Here is an 18,870-nt window from a genome sequence, read left to right on the forward strand (position 1 = left end):
ACTTTTGAAATCCTGCAAAGAATACGCAAAATTGTTTTGTTGTTCATGGAGAGTGACAATTAAGGCTACGGTCAGTGGATAAATTGAAAAATCTGCCTCTCGCATTATCTTTATTTCCATATTTCAGTATTTGCACAGGGACAAAATTGGAAAAATAAACAGCTGTGCAGGTAACCCAGGTAGATCAAATCACAAACTGAAAAGCAAGCAAAACATTTTAATAAATTTAACTTTTAGTGTGCAAACGTTAGGCGAGTGTGAAGTGAGTTTGTGGGCAGAGTTAGAGATAAATGATTTCTGATGCATAATGATGCCATTAAGAATCTCTGCGACTGACAGTCTGACACCAAAACTTAACATTTTTCCATTTATATCCAACTCCACCGCAGCTGTGTTTTGGGTCATTTAAGAAAAAAACAAAATTCTCTGGTTCCTGCATGTGAATATTTTCTGGTGTCTTTAGTCCTCTATGATCGGAAACTGAATATCTTTGGGTTGCGGACTGTTGGTCGGGACTAAACAAGACATTTTAGGTTGTACCCTGGGCTTTGGGAAAATGGTGATCGACATTTTATAGACCAAACCACTAATCCGAGAAAATAATCGACATATTAATTGATAATAAAAATAACTGTTGGTTGCAGCCCTACGCAGAATACTTTAAAATGACGTAACAGAAATATGTCTGCCCAGTTATAAATGAAAGTACCTTCAATAAGAATATGTAAAAAGTGTGGTAGGCCTTTATTTTCTTTAGCTGTGCTTCATTAACATGACTACCCCGCAAATGTTTTCTGTCAAAGTGCAGCCAATACAGGATTCATGTTGTATTTGTAATATTTTTTTAAAAATGCGATAACTATATATCTAATGAACGTTTTTTAACAAACACGACAAACATCATTAATAAGTTTCCTTTAAGTTTGGTGATTAAATTTGGAAGTTTGGAGGTAACAAATATGTTCACTGAACGAGACATTTTACAGTTGAAAAATTAACTCTATGTTCTGCGGTGGGCACGCTACATCCAGTAATAGAGACATGGTTTCTTAATACTTGTAAACATCTCTTCTTACTTTTCGGTCAACGTCTACGCTGATACCAATAAATCTGTGGTAAATATCGGCCTATATTTCTATTTTTTACATGCATCACCATATAGCTAGTATAGCATATAACATGTTATTCTCCCTCTCTCTACAGCCAAGTAGAAAACATCCAGTGATTTCCCACACTACCCAGTCCTCCAGGAGTCAGTATGAATCATATTACTTTACACTTTAATAAAATAATTGCAGGCTGTGCTTTTGGGGGGGAAAATAAGCATCTTGTGAAGAAAGTTCTGTACTTTGCCCATCAGGCTGACATGAGTAACGATTAAGGATAAATGACCACTGCAGACTTTCTCATCCAGAATGTACCAAATTAACTTTGTGGTAACTACCTCCTTAATACTGAGTGACAGCCCCTGTTTTAAGCACCAACTCATTACAATGTGAACTGAACGTAGAAAGTGAATTACATCTAAACCTTCACCTCGTCAGTCTTATGTAAAAATCTGCTCTTATTTTTGCAGTTTATAATACTCCCAATGAAATGAAATACAAAATAGCAACTATAACTGTTAGCATGACTTTACACTAAAACCTTTAGAGGATGCACTTAATTTCAAGCTCATAACAGAGCAGAAGTCAAGCTGAGTTTTGTGACTCTTGGCAACTAAAACTAAAAATAATGACATTAACTGAAATGTCAGTGTATTTAAAGCACATGGTTAGCTCATATATTCTACTTTGTCCTTGTACTAAGAACTTTGTAAAGACTTCAATGAAAAAAAAAGTATCCCCAATCCGAAATGTTGGCGCAGATACTGATGGAAACCTTGGCGCGCAAAAGCAGTATGCTCACTTTAATGGCATGAAATGATGAATATTTGAGGGTGTTTCATTCAAGAGAGACACAGGAAAAGACGGGTATCAAAACCACATTTTTTCATTTTTATTTCTTCAACGCTTAATACCATGGGACAGGATTTTAAGAATGGAGACCTTATTTCAGTCAATATTTGCCTCAGAAGGAATATACGATCTGTAGTATAATATTATTAATAATAATAATAATAATAATAATAATAATAATAATAATAATAATATAAAGTCTGCATTGGTGTTGTCAGGAAAAGGACAGAAATGTACAAGAAGGAGGCACCTATATCCCCAGCTGGACCTGAACATTCCAAGACAAGAAGTAGAAATTACAAACTGAACAAATTTACTTCAGAGGCAATCCAGCAACAGGTAGCAAGGTCTTTTGATGGAAGTTCTTTCCTTTTTTTGATTAAAAGGATTTAAAACAACATTTACAAGACACCTAACATTCCATTCAATTCCTATTAAAAACAACAGAGAGAGAGAGAAAAAAAAATCTAATCTTTTGACTGCCTCTTGCCCATGGTTCACTCTAGGTGCATCTTCCATGTTGACTGATAGAATACAACTTTCATTGTCCCGCCACATTACCTGTATAATCCAGCCATCAAAAACAGAAAACCAAAAAGGGAGCAATCACTTTTTTTGTCGCCTTTCTTTCTCAGCTCTCTGTGTGTACTAACCGTGTGAGATTGTAAAAAGGCGACGCCTTCGAATGATGCTGTACAGATGTGTTCACTGTAGGCCACACTACCAATGATATGGCAAAGTCAACAGAAAGACTTCTCGGTTTTTCCAGGCCTTTTTTATTCCGGAGCCGGGGCGGGGGATACGGCTGGCATGCATCTCCCAGTCTACAAGATGAACTTCCCTAGGAAGAAACCGATGAAGATGGCTGCTATGACGACGAGGAGGGAGGGCAGGGAGGCGGCGCCGGCTTCTCGGCCGAGGAGGCTGGTTGAGTTTGATGTCATGTGGTCTGAGCGGGGTACCTTTCTCATTCTAACACCATCGTCCTGTAAAAGAGGAAAACGAATGAAGGATGTACCGTGTCGCAGCAGAGGAGAAAACAGATCAGTGCAATGCAAGACAGATTTACAAGCACTCATTAGATCAAAGTTAACACATTTGGCCTAAACTGATTTGGCTGCCATTAACTGTAATTGTAAAGTCAATGAGGTCACATAAAGACACCTGGTCTGAACATGCGACCTGCTTCATGTACCGATGAGACATGAAATATGATCCAGGAACTCCTGCTTAAGTAACAAATCCACAAATTTAGGCTTATCAGCTGCCAAAATACTGCACAGCAGTTTATAATACTCTGAGTCCGGATTTTACACTCTGGAAAGTTATCACAGCTGCAACTGTTTTATCTTTATTGTGTTGTTTGTGAGGTCAACAGTAAAAATACTCCGGTTACGTTACAAAGTAATCCCACCAGGAATGTGTGCTTGCATGTGCCTAACGCAGGCTGCCTAATGCAGCGCCTTGCTGGATGACATCAGGTTGCGCTGCAGCAGAACTTGAGCCTGATTGATCTTTTTCGCCAGATGACCCTGCATATTTTTGCCAGAGCCTCCTGCGTTCACTGCCCCCAAATAAATGAGAGGGCTGTGGCTAAAACTGGTCTGAATGCAAAGCAAAAATGACTCCACACAGCAAGGCGCTTTGGAAGATTCTTGACGGACAACTACATGAGTCATGTGACCAACAGGGGTGACCAAACTAGCACTAATGCTTACAAGACTCTCCACTGGCTCTGATTACAAAGTAAGTAATGAGATTCTTATCATGAGGGAAAAGTCAAAAAGCAGCTTATGGTTGCCTCCAGCTATGTCTGTCTGTCTCATGACCCTCACCTTCCATACACAGGCCATGTTTATTGAATGCCTATCAAATTTGCATATCGAGATCCATTAAAATGCAAGTTGTGTATTTAATACAGTATATGTATTTGATATAAATACAAAGCCTGTGATCAGATGTCTATCCAGATAAATTGCGTGTTAACACCAGGTGTAAATGAGGCAAATCCTCTCTGAACTTAGAGAATAGTGTACCAGTGATATTCTGTGAATTAAAACTTTCATGTGCTTGTACTTTCATTACTCAACAGATCTAACCTTTAATTGCCGGTTCTCCTCAGCCAGCTTGTTCATCTCAGTTTGCAGCCTCTTGCACTTCTCCAGCACCTTCTTCATCTCTGTATCATCCAGTGAGGCAGTGGCAGGCACTGTAGCTGCTGATGAGTCGGCCTTTGCAGAGTTCATCACGGGGGCTGCTTTGGTCGCCTCCACGTCATTCTGCCCGACAAGGAGAGGGGGAGAAGTGAAATTCAGCATGCCCTGGGCCAGTAGCAGCGAGGTTAACCTCTAGACGCAAGTCTGCGCCAGAGAAAGGCAGCCTTGTTCGGGGCCCAGAAGCTCACAGTGTCAGATCAAAGAGACCGGGGAGGAAATGCATCCTCTCCAAAAGTCATGTTTGATGTGGCTTTGTTTTGTGGGAGAGACAACATCATGACGGCATGAGGAAATAGAGGCCTGCATTATGGATATACAACTACTGTATTGTAGTTGAAGTGTGACAATCAATACACAGGATATGATGTTATAATCCCTGTGCAACAATCAAAGTCAAGCATTTATTAAGAAGCCCATCGAGGCTCAAGTGATTTTTGGACTAAATGATATGCTACCATGGACAATATGAGGTATACATCATAAAACAATCATGATATTCAAACCTTTAAAATATCTGGTTGGATTAGATATTGTACTAAATTTATCATATAAAATCATATTTATACAGATACTGACATCTTTACAAAGAATTATATAAACCGTGAGAGACAATCTTTCTGTATATTACTGCTACAGCTAACATCAGATGTCATAAATCTATGAGACTATAAGAGAAGCAACCACATTCCCCACTGACAGAGTCTGTCTTCAAGGAAGAGGTGCGTCACTTAATCACATGAGCACCTCTGTTCAAAGACACTTTAACTTAAGTCTTTTCTAGAAACCCCCCTCTCTCCCCCCGGCCCTGTCTCACTGCACTTCCATCATCTGCACTTAACTGTATTTTACTTAAACCATTTAAACATAGGGTTGGGTATATTTTGAACATTTTCATGAATTGTACCAATACAGCACCCTATTTTCTGTAGCAATACCAAAACAATACTTATTTTCATACCTTAATTTGAGGGATACAAACATGTTTTACTACAAGTTCTTTGTTTTGTTTTTTATATAGTTCTCAAATGTTAAATGTTGTCTAAAACATGAGCAGCCCTACAAGAACTTTGTCTCAAAGTGGTAAAATGTTACTGGTAAAAAAATTTAAAAAACGAGAATTATCTGATCAAAGACGAGGTAAACTAGATTACAAATCTGAGCAGGTATTTGATGCCATTCAGGTACTACCTGTTTTTAAGAATTCCTGGTGGCCAAGAACTTTGCCGTAATTGTCACCAGCTTTGAGTACTTGACCATTTTTGATCGTTTTAGACACATTTAATTTTATTCGTACTAAAAAGTATTGAGGTTTGTTATCCAGCCTTTCTTACCAAAGTACAAAAATGCTGCTCCCAAACATGCGTCTCTGCACTATAGTATTACATCCTTCGCTACATTTTCCTCCTAGAAAGTTACATACTTACCATGTTGCACATTACATGCGTGCTACACGTGCCAAAGCAGAGATAAGATATCGTGCTGACTCAGTTGTTTACACATCCACACTGTATCTGCTTAACGTAAGCTAACTCTGGCTGGCCCTGGTGGCATTTTCACCTGAACTGTGACAGCCTGCTGAGCTGTCCAGCAACATTCATTATCCAAATCCTGATTATACTGATACCTCACTTAAACGGGCCTTCAGTGTTCACTGGGATACAAGTGTACTAAATCATATCTTTACATTTAGTTTTTTGTTGGCACCATCAGAGGGGTGTTGGATTGACTCTATGACAGTTTTTGAGGCCAGTTAGTGAAGGTGTTGTTATGGAAACACATTTTTACACAATGTAGTCCAATACAACACTTGAGCCACATTCAGCTCAATGTTCTTCATTGGGGTCTTAAGCAGTTGCAGTAAACTACTTAACAAACTTCTAAAATTTCCATATAGTATGAACTCTGAGCTGGTCTTAGCTAGTTCAACGTAAGCAACACTTATCTACCATAATCAGTAGTGGTTGGAACAACCAGCTACTTGACAACCACATCATTCCAACTGTTTACTCTGTACTTACACCTTTCTAGTTCTTTGCTCACCTTGAAAGAGTTTCACAGCAGCTGCACTTGCTATTCACGCCGGGGTACTTGAGCTTGACGTAGGCGGCATAGGCGACGTTAAATGCAGTGCAAAAGGCACCAACCGACTGTGGTTTATGTGCTCCGCAACAATAAGATGCATGCGAAAAAATCATGCATCCAATAATGAAACATTTACATATCATACAGTATTTTCAATTATGCTCAGGAATGTCAGTGTTGCTTTTACATTTAACAACAATCTTTACTCCAGCAGCTATGTGTCATGTAACAGCAAAACACAGGTCCATATTTTTCTGAGGAGTTCTACTATACTATTTGTACCACATCTTGGCACTCAAAATATATTTTTATCCATTTAAATTACTGTCGTATAAAGCATAAAACAATTATTTCAGGTGCAGCTTGGGAGGGCAACAGTTGAATGATTCATGAAGTATAGTGAGTAAGCAAAGGGAATAAGAAAAACTGAGGTAGCTATGATTTTTTTACTTTTTTTTCCTGGGACAGGGCGCCTTGGCCAGTTTTTCCATTGGTACCTCATTTTCTGCTAAGTTGACATTACAGCAGTGGATTTTTCTTTCAATGGAAAGCTACAGTATTCTGGAAATTTTCAACACAAGTCCTTTATCGACAAAATGATATTTCAGGTTATGATTCAAATTATGTGGAAATAAGCTGTTTTTAATGTACAGCAGCGCCTCTTACCACTTTATCGTTTTCAGAAGGCAGCTCGAAGACACATCTCAGTTTGGAATCCATGAGATCATCGGGTTTTGCATCTTTCCACTGGCGGAGATGAAAAATGGGCATGTTATTCATCAACCTAAACTGCTAGCAGCTGGATTCTATCCACACACACACACACGTCAACCTATTCCATACAATTCACATGCAATGCAGCCTTCAATCTTTGGATATTACATAGAAACATGTACAGCTAAAAAACCTCTAACACGTACATCATGTGCAATTTCTTCCATTTATTTTAGGTCTGTATTTTTAGAATGACTACTTTCAAACTCCCAAACTTTAAAACATTTGTTTTGTGATTGTATATATTCAATGACAGAACTACCCTTAACAACAAAGAACTGCTTTATGGCTGAATAAAAGGAATAACCAATGTCAAAAGTCAAATGCATTACACAGAATTACATTGAGGTTGAGCAATGCAATGGAACAAATGTGTCTGATAAATCTGTAACCTTATTAGTTTCCAGTTTACTTAACTGGACCAGTCAGACCTTTGTTCCACTACACTTCCTGGATTTTGCCTCTCATTCAAGACAAGCCAGTTCATGAACACGACCACAGGGTAGGTGCTTGTACTGACTGACTGAGCCTTTGCTGCTCTCTGGTGGACAACTGGAGGCTACATCCCAGTTTGTTTTATGTTCTGCCATAATGGCCTCATCCAAGAGTAAAAATTCTGTTGTTTTTTTTTTTCAATTTTTTTAATGTCAAGAAAGATACAAAAATGTACAATGAGTGGTGGAACACTTGTACCATCAAAAATCAAAGATTACAGGTTTTCAATTAGCAACTCGACAACTAACTGAAATGAAAAGTGAGAGGTACAACGTGTTACGTTTTGGTACATATGTTTTGGAAACATATTTATGAAAAGTCCAAAAGGCAATTTTAAAAAAATGAATAAATAAAATAATCACTCACCAATGAGTCCATGTCAGAAACATTTGGCGGGGCAAAAATCGTCTGCACCATGAATTTGTGTTTACTTTTCTCATTGGGGTCATAGTCAAAGGGCTGTAGCATGACTGTGAATAAAAGATGAACAGTGTTATAACACTTGAGCAAAGGCACATGTCTACATAGAAAAAACACTTAACATTCAACATAATAAACCTCAGTGTTCAATTCCAGGAGGACGACACACAACCCATGTTCAAAATCTAATTTGCAATTATTTGAGGAAGGATGTAAACTTCAGTGATGAAACATCAATATCTTCCTCATGTAATATGGCAACTTTAAGTTAACACATTCAATTCACACTGAAGGTTGAAGACTGAAGCCTTATTGTCATCTTGTTGTCCTTTTCTTTAATTGGTTAGTTCTACAGTCTCTCAACCAATTTAAGGAGGATATTGTTTATTTTCCAAATGTAATTTAGCAAATATAAATTGCAAACATCATTGTACAATTAAAGTGATAATCCATTCAAATTTTTTTTAATAGTATCAAATAATCTCCCCCCGTGTAGCTGTGATGGGAGGCTGTATTGAGCTTGAATTAAAGTCATTTACTAAATGTTTTCAAAGCAGCTATTCAATCACAACACAAGCACCAAATGGAAGCAGTGTATTTAACCATTTTCTGACAAAGATTTAAATATTTTTGGGATGCAACTAACAATTATTTTCATCATCATTTCATCTTTAATGTGTAAAATGTCAAAAAAAAAGTGAAAAAATGTCCATCACAATTACTCAGAGCCCAACATGATGTCTTCAAACGCTTGTTTTCTTTGACCAACAGTACAAAACGCAAAGATATTCAGTTTGTAATTATGTAAAACAGAGAGAAGCAGCAAATCATCACAATTGATGAGCAGAAACAAGAGAATGATGGGCATTTTTGCTTGAAAAATGACTGAAACCATTAATCAATGATCAAAATAGTTGCTGATTAATCTTCTGTCAATCAACCCATGAACAAATATTTAAAACATACAAAGCAGAGAAGAATTGGATTATCTTACAGTAGTGGTTTGGGAATTTCTAAAGACATTTTGATACCATTTTTCCCCACTGTGAAAATATTATCAGTGAAGTATATTGTAACTAACAGATAGCAATTCAAGCTGACCACAACCACTGGAGGAAAGTATCAAGAGTCACCATTTTAAAACAAACAAAATACTTCAGTAACCTGAAACATTACATATATACATACCAACTGACCAAATTACATTAGATTAGCCAGACTGAGGCTAGTTTGACTGTGTAAAGCAGAAAGAAAACCTTATTTACCAGTGGCTACATTTACATGCACATCAATCAAATGTTTACATGGGTTCCTTTTAGGCCTGTTCCATTAATACTGCTTTTTTATGCTACATTTAACATGCAAAAGTTTTATTTAAACTAAAACCCGACACCCCAACCTGACAGTCCAACATAGGACACTGTAACCTGTAGTTTTTGTGGTGTGCCCTGCACTATTTGTTCTGGTGGAGCCTTATCAGCTGAATCAACACGGTGATTTTGCATTTAGGTATTCACATGACTCAAATGTCCTTTGGTACTTCTGCCAAAAATTGTAGTACTATGCATCTCTTACTGTAATTACAGGTATTCTGGATATAAGCAGATTCACTTTAACCAAGTTAGACAGCAGGTGTTAATCTAGACTCTATTTTTCTCACCTTATGGCCTTCATTGCATTATGACTTGATTACTGGTGTTCATGGAAATGTAGCCAGTGACCCTCCAATCAAAAGTGCCTCATTTGTTTTGCTTAAAGTCTTACGTTTTTGTTTTCTTAGCTTTTGGTTACAGAAATTAGTATTAGTTATGTTAAAATATTGGAAGCCATAATTCATTTGCAGTACTTAGCTGACCATCAGGTGGATATACTGTGCAATTTAAAATGACAAAAGGAAAGTTTGTGAATGTTTAAATTGTTCACTGATGGAGTGGTGGTTTCAGCCCTGCTGTACGACTGGTGTACAGCTCAGTTTATGTTGTGATGATCCGATCTGCTACTCTACTGGGCCACAATGACATGTAGACCGTGAAGTCGCTTTTGGGTAAAAACCATGCTTCCACAAATCAGTTTGGGGTTTTAACACCTTAGCTTTGACCCAGTTCATAGCCTTGTTCACTAAACTTAAAAAGGGAAAAAAGTGAATTAAGAAAAAACCCACCAGAGATGCTGACAGTTGCTCCCGGATCGATGACGCCGCTGTTTGGCCGTACACAGTACCGGCGCGGCGCTGTCGTCTTCACTTTGAAACACACTCTTTTGTCAGAAGGGTTCTTCAATTTGAGGCTGGTGGTGACGACATCTGTGAAAGGACCTGATGGACAGAATGACAAGCACATATGAATTATCTTTTCTGTATTTTTTTCTGAGAACACTGAACCTCTACACTCTTGCTGTGAGCAAACCAGCACAGCACAACCGCAAGAGAAAATGAAAAATAAAATATATTTACATACACATATAACAACATATTTTTTACAGTCACATTGCTCTAAAAATATACAAAGCAGTGTAGTCCTTCGCTTTAGAATCCATGTCTTTATCATGATTAACTATCTGAAGAACATTTTTCTGGTAGCAAATTCTGTGCCAGAATATAAGTGGAACCAGAACAGGGATAAAGGTGGAACCATTAAAATGATCTGCTGCTGCATGAAATTGCAAGGGAAACAAATTTCCAGCGAATTTGCTGAATTCGAAATACCAGATAATGCAAAGTAAATATCTGGCATGTCTACAGAGTTGCTAAACGGAGGAAATTCAATATTTAAAGTTGCACCTCATCCTCAGAGCAGGGATAGGCCTGCAGTATCTTGATGCCAGGTTAAAAAAAAACTCTAAAAAGATTACTTGAAAAATACTGTCAGGCTGCAACTCAATTAGGCCTACATGACTAAGAGGACTAATTGAATAGAGATTTCTTTGGCTTCTAGAAACAGGACTGATGAAGATGCAGTAGGCAATAAAACACTGACATACTACCATTATTCTTGTACGAAGTACTCGAAAGTATGACTCGAAATACTCAAACAAATGTTTTCTTGTGTTTAAAAATATTTGAATACCTATGATTTGCTTGGTTAGACTTCCAACTCAATTATAAGAGTTTTTAGGTTCTGCATCCTCCTTATAAACTGTTGCCATTTGCAATTTCAAAACTGCATCTCTAAATATTTCATTAATTATGCATCCATGCCGGAGACGTACTACAACCTACAAATGCAAAGTTTAGCATGAGACATTTCTCAAGATCTCCAGAACTTCCCGTACTCACTGCATATGCCTGCAGAAAAGATGGGCCAAATCACCTGAATCAATTAAGTTTTTTTCCCCCCAGACAGCTAATTTCATATAAATGTCCCATGTTCATATTAGAAATTAGGATGCTGCTACACTCAAGTCATATATCAGCAGATCAATAGTTAGCTCTAAATCTTGTGACAGAGCTTGCATCAAATTAGGTCCTTAACCAGGGTCAGCACCATCTAGCTTTGATGAACCATGTCATGTCGAAAACACAACTGGACGCCAAGTCAGGGGTACCCCAAACTCGATCAGCACAATTAGCCTGGGAGTCTAGGGGAAAAAAAAGTCTCATGATTCATAGTTAGCTGACATCATACGATGGATGCTATCCATGAGGTCGACAGATTTCACCTGCTGCACTACTTTGCCAGTTGTTCATCTCATGTTTAGGTTTAATGTCACAACTTGTAATATAAGGTAGTGTTTCATAGAACCATAGGTATTTGCACTTGTCGGCCCTTTTGAAGGCAACATTGATGATAAAGTTGGAAATTTTTCATTTTGAGTTACCAAACTAGATTTGTTTCACTCTCTGCGAGGCTAGATCATCTCATTTTGGGGAGGTTGTACAGGTTCATCCCCTTCCTTTGGGGTCCTTTGAAGTGCACACCTTCATGGACAACATCTTTCAGAGGATCCAGTCACTTGGTTATTAGGGTTAATACTCTTATTTTGATGTTGGATCAAGATATGAGGGTCTTCTCTGGCTGCTCAACACACCGTGGCATTATCTTTAAAAACCCAGCTCTACTGGATGCAAAACAAGAAGTCATTGTTAAATTTGTGTGCACAAATTCTAAAAACATTTTTATCCCTGATGCCTGCCAGGGACTTTATGTTTCCATGTTAGAACTGCAAATACTTATTTGATTTTCCATTTTGAGCTGAAAGTACCTTCATTCAAAATAAACTGTTTCTTGTGCCTTGCCATAAAGGGCTAGTTGGATGTTTTAACACTTATGACTTTTTTTTCTGAGGATCATCTGATTAACAGTGTGACTACTTTGTATTTTAAAGGTAAAAAACAGAACCATGTGAAAACTGTCAAATAAATTCAATTCATGTACAATATATCTACTCTCTTTCCTTACTTTCTTAAGCTTGTTGACAAAGCCAACATTCAGCCCTCCTTCACACCCAGTTCTCAGAGAGATAAGAGGCAATGCATGACCAGATTGGAGCGGCTCCACCAAGCGAAAGAGTTACGGTGAGGACTAGGGCGTTGTTCTCAACACAGGTGCGTCACAAAGACATTCCTACAAACCTGAAAAACCTTGTCAATGGCGCTGTGTCTACATTGCAACATCTGATATTTCTATGCACTATGTCTGCTTCAAACATGTTTGTTCTTTCTTGTATGGCTACTATTAAGCCAGTGATAGGACATATGAGGTTCTTCCTCACTTACTGTGATTTCGTATAAACTTGTGGCAATGTGACAAAGTAATGTTGTTTGTCAAGGTCACATGTATCATCCCACCCCTATTTAAACAGAGGTGAAAAGTAACCAGCATATCTTGTTGATGTATAGTAAATCAATGGGTGACTCAGCACAGTAATGAGAGTTTAAGCACAGGGTTTCTTAAGTTGAAATTATGATGTTTAGGATATTTTGAATCAATGAGAAATGAAGACAAGTAAATATGATATAATGGCACAGATCAAAGGTCCATGGCATGATCAGTAGAGCCTGTCAAAGTCTAAGCATGTCAACCGTTCCTACTGGTTTTGGACTTGCCTGAAACATGGAGCTGTCCTGACGGGACAAACACAAACCTGAAGCTTTTGTCAAATGAATCATAGATACCATATTATGACGAATAGCTTCTTCCCTTTCAGTGACAGAGACTAAACAAGTGAATCCAGACTCAAAATATTTATCAAAGCCTCTTTTGTCAGACTCAAGAAAGACATACAAGACAACTGAGTAATTTCCCCCTGCAAATAGAAATTTAAGGTTGGGTTAAATAATGTGTGTTTTGTACTGTGAACATTACTAAAATCAAGACTGAAATGGATATAACACTGGAAAGCAGTTGTGCGCATCAGATACACACCCACACAGCCTGCATCCATTGCCTAACTCAGAGATGCCACCTTTGCTTAAGCAGCGTTAGCAGCGTCTCTCTCATCTCATTGCATGTATGCTGAGTTAGGGTCCCCCAGGCCAGTCCTATTCTAAAAATACCAGCCAAGGAAAGGAGGGCTGCCCCCTCTAGCTTGCTGGAGGAATCCCAGCAGAGGCTCTAAAACAGACCAGCTCTCAGATATACGCAGACCAATTTAGCTCCGTCTCTGTGACAGTAAAGGAGCTGTGGTCATCTTCCTTCTCCTCGTATTGCTTCTTAAAAACAGAACAGGAACCGCTTCATTTTCATTAGTGTTCTTCCTAAAATACAGAATTCTTTCCTGAGTGATCATCTCTGTCGTTTTAGTGGTTTATATTAGATCAGATCAATTATACGCTTCATTTCATGTTCCTGGTGGTAATGAATGAGTCTTTGCCAAGAGGCAACAACCAAACTCACAGTCAGCTTGCTAGTTATCCTTCTGCTAAGAAGATATACCATTTTATTTGCAACTGTTTTGCATTAAGATTTACATTTCATATTAAGACATTGGTATGGGTTAAAGACACAGCCATTGGGATGTTTTTCTTTGTGCCTTAGAATGTATGTTTCGTCCTTAGTGGTAGAGAACAGGTGTTTGAATTGTCAATTAATGATTTTCAATATCAACCTCATCTGTCATAACTTTGCATCCATTCCAGTATGCAAAGGCTAAATGTTTAATCTTATGAGGGAAAATGTAAATCATATGACTGATCAGTGATCAGAATAAGTCTAATTAGAGCAAGATTTCGTAATCAAGTAAATGAGGAGTTTCGTGATCAGATTATGATGGATCATGTCTCTGCCATCACACTCACTGTCGATATCATTTAAAAGGTCAACTGAAGGACAAACATTCATTTATGTATTTGGGTTTAACTTTGGCCCTATTTTTAAAAACCTTTATGTATCCAAGACAAACTGACTGGGCTGACCAGTGCAGCCAGGCCTCTGTTGTCAGCCTCTCCACTAAGGTGACTGTTAAAGCACCAGTAGCATGTTGCACAAACTAAATGCAAGTTCGATCAAAGAGTTTTCATTGATCTTCAGCCTTATCCATATGCAATTTCCTTTACTGGCATGCTTACAAAAACCGAGTGTATCTCACAGGAAGGCTCCATTCACCACCACAAGTCTTGCACCTGATGATGCAGTCACAGGCCAAACAGCAGCAGAAAAAACAGTTTATCTGTTTTGAAATAAAACGTTGACCAGTTTAATACCGTATAGAGAATGATTATGGATTTGGGGTCAACATGGGTCTTTCCTGCTTGTCCCCAGTCTGTGTAGTCACCAGGTATCGGATCTCATAGGAATGAATCTGAATGATTCTCTCAGTTTCACAAGGGACACCTCATCACCAAAGTATCTCAATGACTAAACCCCACCCAAAGCTATCACGTAGGTCTGGTATTTGAACTGGTGACCTTTTTAACAATCCTGTCAAGTCCAGGCTACAATCAGTATCCACTCATACCTACTCCTATCTGACAATCAGCCTCATAAGATCAGCAAGACAACAGACAAAGAGTCTTAAGTTCAGCAACAATAAAACACTGCTTTGTCAGCAATAATGTCTGCCTTAGTAACTGGGACAAATAACAGAAATGCAGAGAATTCTGGGTCAAAATGAATACTGGTCATGAAAAGAGAATAGTTCAACTGCTGTGGGGGAAAGAAATCTCTCTTCATTGTTTTACAATATCATGACCTTGGGAGACTAGCTAAGCTACATTAAAATTTCTACTAACATCAGCACAATACAGTTTTACTGTCACCTTGATCACGTGAAATGATCACTTAAAAGGATAGGTTCACAATTTCTCAAGTCTGTCTTAAAACAACAGTCAGGTGTCAATATGAACAGCGAAAGAGGTTTTCCTCGCTGTTATCATCCCTCCTGTTCATACTGGATATTAAAAGATTCCCTTCAAATGCGCTTTCAATGTAACTCATGGGGTCCAAAATCCACAGTGTGCACAGTCATTTTGTGCAAAAATGAATTTAAAAGTTTACTTGAAGCTTATATGAGGCTTCAACAATCTGAGTTAGTCATACCAAGGGGATATCTGCCACATTTACAGTCTTTTTTGCATAAAATTCCCTCTTTGTCTTTCCTCTGACAGTGTTTCCCTGTTGAGCTGCAGTGGTAGTAAGAAAAAGAGGGACTTTGACACAAAAAATACTAACATTAAGAGATATCAGCTTAATTTGACTACTTTGGACGGCTGAAGCTTCAGATAAACTTTTACATACATTTTTGTGGATTTTAGCCCCCATCGCTTACATTGTAAAGGCATCATGAGGAGATCTTCAAATAGCCAGTATGAACAGGAGGAATGATAATGGCAAGAAAAGCCTGTTTCAGCGTTCATTTGGGCACCTGACTATTGTTTTAAAACAGACTTGAAAACATTGTGAACCAATCAAGAGCAACAGTTGGAATCATACCAATGTCACATGCTTAAACGACATGTAGTGGTTGATGTAACAAAACAAGGCTGACAGGTCTGCATTGTTTAAAAACAAGACAGCTTATTGTTAGAGTAGCAGCTAACGATGTACATGGCGTTATAGCTCTTATCAACTTTTGCATTAGCAAGCTAGCCTAGCAATTGTTAGCCAACGGTTAACTGACACATCATTGAATGTTATCACTGCCAGCCAAGCAATCTGCGGTGACCTAATGTGTGAATTTCTTAAGGTTTCGTATGAATGGGTTGAAAAAAACAATATTAATATCCACTACTGAGCAAAAAACTATTAATAGAGTTAGGAGAACCGAACTAACATTAGCCACTTAAAACAATTGGTTGTTAACGTTTCAGTTTACGTCGGTTAGTTAGCCAAGTTTATGATTCCAACTGCTCATTTTACTAGCTTGACATGGCAAAGTATCTACCAGAGGTGTGTCAGGATGGACGCTTCATTTGTCGCTTAAAAAGTTAATTTCCTTTCATTTAACCTCCGGGTTATATACGGTAGGAATTTCAGGGAATAGGCTGAGCCCTGAGGAAACATACTAGCGGCAACAGCAGAGTAGCTCATGTTGTTACCAAAGTGAAAGCATTGTGTGTTACGCTATATATTCATTTAAAATCCGTGTGACAAGCACTGGCAGTTGCCCCTTATTCTTCCACCACTTTGCTACGTGTTGTCAGTTAGCTGGACATGAGCGGCAAGCCGTCTAGGTGCACGCCACGCCGGCTATCCACGTCACTACAGTGCGAGGATATAGCGGCCCGTCTTGTCCCTAGCTAACTTAAAATGGCGGTGAATGCTAGCTAGCATGCTAGCAACGAAATTCGCTTGAGGAGCAGTGTGTGAAATCATTACAGTCAGGTTAATTCTCCGCCGCTACTCGCGAAGACATTTCAAACACGTCAGCACATTTGTTGGTTTACCTACCTTTAAATCTGAGGTCAGAGGGAGGGTCAAGGACGAGGACCTGATCCAACTTTGACATTTTAGCTGAGGGGATGCACTTGATTTCGGGATCGGGGAGTAACTGACAAGTGGAAATCCTCGAACCCCTGCTGCCACCACTGAGTCAAACGCTGACTGAGCTCTGAGAACGAGCATGTGGGTACAAATACTTGAACGCGCGAGTGCACAACCCTGTTGCGCGCCCTCGTGGCTGAGCAACTGATGTGATTATGGTCCAGTAATGTAGTTATACTGCGTGTACACTGAAAACACTTTACAAAATGAGTCGAGTCCCGATTTGACCCATACCCAGTTAAATATAAGTTACATGGTGTAGAGGTATCGAGAGGTTTAAAGAGGAACAACAAATTGGGGCTGTTTTGTATACAAGCACAGTCATGCACAATACCTGCATAGCATGTGAGCCTTGTTTTCACTTTAAATTACCTCCTACTCTAAAAATCATGTTGTTAATATTTGAGAACTATCCTATGTTAGGTAAGTGTCCCTTAAAACTAAGTGCAGAACGTAAACATATTCATTACAATTGAACTTCAAAATATGTAATTTTGTTTATATATTCCTCCTAATTTCCTATTTTGCATTTGTACCACTCCTGGCAGAGTTACATTTTCTGTATTATTATTATGATTATCTAATATTTAACTTCTGTTCATTGGACATTTGCAGTTTATAAAACACAGAATCAACATATGAAATAGTTCCAGTTTAATCCCCACCCCTCCCCTGCTCCCCAACATATCCCCCACCCACCCAGCATCCTCCCAAAATGACATGTGACATAATATATAACAAGCATAAATAACATAACAGACATACAACCTCATTTAGATGGACATGAACAACAAAAGGAATAAAAAGTTGTTATTTTTATGTTTTGTTTTGTTTTTTGTTTTAAAAAAAAAAAACAAAGTTAAAAAGTTTACTCTCTATAAAATAACTCTTAGTTGGACAACTACAGTGTTGCTCCAAACCGAGAAAGAATTAGCTTAGGAACTCTCCCAGTCTGTTATTTGGGTTATAGGTTGTCATAGTAGGTAACAAAAGGTCTCCAGACTCTTTCAAATTTATTTGCATTCCCTTTCAATGTAAATTAGATTTTTTCAAGCTTCAAGTGAAGGATAATCTCTCAAGGCCATCTTGTATTCGATGGTGGCACCGATCTCAATATCGATATGTGAAAGTTTTGAAAAATATTCGCTTTTTGCATAAATACATAACATGAGTGAGCATTTTAAAGGATCCCTTAGATTTGGTTATTAAATAGTTTTTACTTGTATGTGCCCTCTAGTGGACAAACTATGTAACGACAAAACTGTTTAATTTCTGGTTTTTAAGGACAGCGATATCTTGTCACGCATCAGCTGCCATATATGCCAATGTTTATATAGCTGTCACAATCTAATATCGGCATGCCAATATATTGATCAGGCTCTTATTTTATAGTTAAGATGAACCAAAACTTTTATGAAGTTAAAAAAATATCAGGAGTAAAGATAGAAAAATGTATCTTTATTTATCAAAATTGATTTACAGTGCCATAACCTACATGTATTTTAATGTGGTGGTACACTTTATCAGTCATGTGTTTAGTTATGTAAATTTCTGTCCTAATCTTATCTCACTCTCTCACACAGTTAACTATTATTGACCCACATATTTTACTGTCTATTAAGAGCAGCAGACTTTCTGTCAGTGTCAAACAACTTACTACTCACAAAGTATGAACACAATGACATACACGACTTGGAGTCTTTTATGTGTTTCAAATGGCAAACAATATAATGAAGTCCCTAAATAGGATTTCTGTTTTTCAGTAGTAGAAGAATTTAAAAGTTGGTTTAGAACAAGCAATTTTTCATTTGTTTGAATTGAAGGCCTGACATCACAGTTGCAAAGAGGCATATTATGTTCAGTTTGCAATTCTTAACCGGCTTAAGCTACAGGATCACATTCAAATTTCTTTGATTGTGAACTATCAAACAGGTTGCCATGACTGTATGCTAAAGAGCAAGATACAGTTCCTCTAAAGGGCGCTAGAGGCCAGCTGCAAAAAAAAAA

General features: G+C 38.1%; 1 protein-coding gene across 1 annotated transcript; it reads right to left on the minus strand.

The window, feature by feature from the left end:
• Positions 1-1,976: 1,976 nt before the first annotated feature.
• vapal (VAMP (vesicle-associated membrane protein)-associated protein A, like) lies at positions 1,977-16,974 on the minus strand. The gene is made up of 6 exons (XM_067606416.1): positions 16,771-16,974; positions 10,107-10,259; positions 7,892-7,995; positions 6,923-7,003; positions 4,058-4,237; positions 1,977-2,944 (listed from the first exon to the last, which is right to left on the minus strand). The coding sequence occupies exons 1-6, from the start codon at positions 16,826-16,828 to the stop codon at positions 2,783-2,785; spliced, it is 738 nt and encodes a 245-aa protein (XP_067462517.1). The 5' UTR covers positions 16,829-16,974; the 3' UTR covers positions 1,977-2,782.
• Positions 16,975-18,870: the final 1,896 nt, after the last annotated feature.

The sequence above is a fragment of the Thunnus thynnus genome, chromosome 12, assembly GCF_963924715.1.
Source record: "Thunnus thynnus chromosome 12, fThuThy2.1, whole genome shotgun sequence".
Lineage (NCBI taxonomy): Eukaryota > Metazoa > Chordata > Actinopteri > Scombriformes > Scombridae > Thunnus > Thunnus thynnus.